At 56.7% G+C, this 3,651-nt stretch overlaps 1 protein-coding gene across 1 annotated transcript in view; it reads right to left on the reverse strand.

The window, feature by feature from the left end:
* Nucleotides 1–461: 461 nt before the first annotated feature.
* Nucleotides 462–3,651, reverse strand: part of KCNC1 (potassium voltage-gated channel subfamily C member 1) — a 41,932-nt gene continuing 38,742 nt past the window's right edge. The window contains exons 3-4 of the mRNA XM_081798486.1: nucleotides 2,948–3,136; nucleotides 462–922 (exon numbers count right to left, since the gene is read on the reverse strand). Coding sequence (XP_081654612.1) covers nucleotides 858–922; nucleotides 2,948–3,136 — 254 coding nt within the window. The 3' untranslated portion in view covers nucleotides 462–857. The remainder of the gene's footprint in view (nucleotides 923–2,947; nucleotides 3,137–3,651) is intronic.

Genomic DNA, 3,651 nt, shown 5'->3' on the forward strand with positions numbered 1-3,651 from the left:
AGGAACACTCGGAAGATCCGTACGGTGCGGATTATTTACTATGAACAACTTGTTATGAGAGCTGGTCACACTGGATCTACACACCAAGAAGATGATAGAATCAACCTAGACTAGCCGCTGACAGGGGTCTTGGGGAGACGTCCGCTGGGTCACAAGCATGCCAGACAGAGAGGGAAGAAAGCAGCAGTGCACGTTTCCACAATTCTATTTGGAGCAAAGTTCTCAGTTTCCGCGTGAGAGATGCGCTATGAAGGTGAGGTCAATATGACCAATGACTGACCGACTGCCCTTTTTGGAACCTTGACTCTCGAGCTCGTGTACAAAAAGGGAAGCCGTCCATTCCCCATCCCCACCCCCACCCCACCCACCCCCAGAAACGTACAGGTTTCTACCAAATGCCGTTACAGTCTGGCTCCAGCAACGTGTGTAAAAGTAAAGAGCTTTGAAAGAAAATAGAGGACTTTTGCTTTTTTTTTTTTTCTTGTTGTTTAGGGTGATCGTTACAGTTGCAGGGGGTTGGTGGGTTTGGTTTGCTGGGTTTTCTGTTTAACTTCATGCAAGTCATGCTAAGGAACCCCTCCACCTCCCTCCCCGAATAAAATAAAATGTAAAAAAAAAAAAAAAAAAAAAGAGAGAGAGAGAGAAAGAAAGAAAGAAAAGAAGGAAAAGAAATCCTCTACGGTCAGTTACCATTTGGCCGTAGAAAAAGCTACGTCCGTCCTAGTACAAGACCTGGGCCACTCGGACTCGTCCGGCAAACCTGCATGGCGTGAATTTACTCTGTCCGAGGGTGAGGAGGGGCTGCTGGTCCACCCAGATGCTTAATAGCCACCAGTGTCCTCGGCCAAGCCGCCTGGTCAAGTCACTCTCACAGCCTCTGTCGGCATATACTTAGCAATGACAGGGCTTTCTTTGCAAAGATCTGTATGTAAAGAATACAATTAACACTTGAGCTTCTCTTCTTGGCTTTCCCATCCCGCTTGGTACTTAGTTTTTAAGGAAGGAGGAGGAAAGACAGAACAGCCGCATGCAGAGGCAGGCAGAGTCTTCTCCAGCTGGCGTGGTGTTCCCATGCAGTGAGCCGGCCCAGCGCCTCTCTTTCTCCCTCCTGGGGACCGGGTCGAGTCCCTAACTTTCCTACTCTGCATGTGGCTGAGGCACTGCAATTCTCCTGAGAAAAGCAAGTCCTCAGCGCTGTCATGACTCCATGAGAACAGGGCCGGGTGGATGGGGGTGGGGGCACTTCACCCCTCGTGCCTCCCAAAGACTCTGGCACCCCCGCCTCTGTGGGACTGGGCAGCAGGTCCCACCTGTGGACGGTGGCTGCCACTGGGCTCCCTCGGCCACTACAGGGAGATGGGGCTTCTTCTGTCCCACTCTCCCTGGGCTTCTGGAAGCACAGTGAAGAGACTCTCCTGTCTGCTCTTTCAGGCCACCCAGACTGACCCAGCATTCAAGATGAAGGAGACAGGCAGCCCATGAGAACTTACCAGGCAGAGCACACACAAAGCCTCCCTGCTTTCCCCTTCTTTCCCCTGGGCCACCCCTGCTCCTCGGATCCTAGAGCCTCCACCCAGGAGAAGCCAGTTGCGAAGGGGAGCATCAGGCCTATCCATGGAAGGTGCCAAGGATGGGCCCGCCTCAGGCCCGCAGCCCTCCACCATGCAGCACCATGCGGGCAGGGTATATGCCGCACTGGGGTCCGAGGGACCTCCAGGCAGGGCAAGGGAGCGGGAGCCAGCCCGGATCAGGTGGGCACACTAAGCACCAGCGACCAGAAGGACTTCCCTATCTCAGCGTAGGTGCCTCTCCTCTCCTGGGCTTGGGTTGGCCCTTTATTTTAAATTCTGTGTTTTCTCCTTGTGTGTTGTTGAACCGCTTCAAATACCGGAGCAGTCGTGAATGGCCACAGGCTACACCAACTATTGCTCTAAAAAAACCAACTATGGCTCCGGCCCAGCCTGCTCACTCCGGTCAGCATGCGTCCCGTGTGAGCCCGTGAAGCACTCCCAGACATGCATGAGTTGCCCAGCCAGTCCGATTGGCCGAGGATGGCTTCCTCTACCTTCCAGGCCAATGCCCGAAGCCTGGAGCTAGGGTGCTCTGGGCCCCCGCCTCCAGCTTCTCTCCAGCCCATGCTCAAGCTCTAGGAGAAGTCTTCACCCCAGGGGGTCAGCCTCAGATAAGGGTCTGATAAAAGGAGACCTTGAACAGAGGCCACCGTGGAGCTTAGCCTTCACCAACCACAAGGGGGCGCTAACCACACCCGGGGCTGTGACCAGGGATGCAAGGTGCTGCGCAGAGTCCTGCTTAACCTTCTCTCCGTGAGTTCTCTAACTACCACTAGCAATATTCTGACTAGCACACATCTTACCTCTGCAATGACACTGGCCTCATCCCCAAGCCCTGAGGCCACCTCTCTCCATGCCTCCCCTCCCACTGGCCTACAGATTCTCTTTAAAGGGTGCTCTTCCAGAACACGGACCTCGGGTGGCTAAGCCCCCAGGGTCCTGGCCAGGCCAGGCCCACCCTGTTGCTCTCTGCAACCAAGGGACAGGGGAGATCACTTTGCCTTCTTGGTCTCACCTGCCATCTGCCGGAGCAGCCCGGAGGAGTCAAGGCTCCCCTCACATCCCCAGGTGACCCCTGCCTGAGGGTTACAGCCCCGTAGTCATCCAGCCTGTCCCTGAACCCCTTCCTACCCCTCAGCTCAGTTCCAACCCCAGCTACTGGGACCTCAAGTGTTCTCTGCCAGCCTGACATCCCACTTGGGAGAAAGGGACTCAGACCTCCAGAGACCAACCCTGGGGGGGCTCTTTCTGCTCCTTGCCCCCCCTCAGCGTGCCTGCCTGCCCCTCAGCACCCCTCCCCCGCCACCCCACCCGCCCATCTGCAGGAGCGCGAGGCGGCCCAGCTGATGCAGAGTGCCCCCGCCTCCCCTACATACCCTTTCTCATTCCTCCACCAGGTGGGCACGCGTACTCCCCGGTTGATAAGAGGAAGCAGGGTCCGTATCTCTCGCGGGTGCCCGAGCGAGTAAAGGGCAGGCCCTCATCAGGAGTGAGGGCCTGGTCTATGTGGGGGCAGTCTTCGTTCGCCAGCGCGGCCTTCGCCACCTCCCCATTCAGTTTGGAATCTTCAAACATATAAGCAGAAGCTATTGAGACACTGAAAACTGTTTAGTGGGGGAGGGGGACAGGCCAGAGGTGGGGCATTGGCAAAGGGCAGCCTGTCCCTGAGGACAGAAAAGCGAGTGGGCCATGGAGGGAAGTACGAGGCTACGGGTCCCCAGCTCATTCGGGCAGCCTGTGGGCTGCCCACAGTGCAGGGAAGGGGGGGCTCCTGGGTTTGCTCAAAGTTTGCAAAAAGATGAGTTGGTGATGGGTCCAGCAAGCGCGGTGCTGGGGGCCGGGCCCAGGGCCCAAGGCAGGGCCGATGAGACAGGATGGTGTGGATGCGGTCATGGGTAGGGGCCAGACACAGAGCTCAGGGAGAAGACAGACACGCAGAAAAACTCCAGTCCAGAGAGGTGGCCTTTTCAGACCTCTCTCTCTTGCTGACCAGAGCCTGGCTGCCGGCCATCCACATCTAGCTAGTTCCTCAAGGCTTCCCTAGCACTTTCTAGACCCCATCTATCAACTCTCCCCCCCC

This window comes from Leptonychotes weddellii, chromosome 11 (genome assembly GCF_054177405.1).
Source record: "Leptonychotes weddellii isolate Sample4059 chromosome 11, ASM5417740v2, whole genome shotgun sequence".
NCBI lineage: Eukaryota > Metazoa > Chordata > Mammalia > Carnivora > Phocidae > Leptonychotes > Leptonychotes weddellii.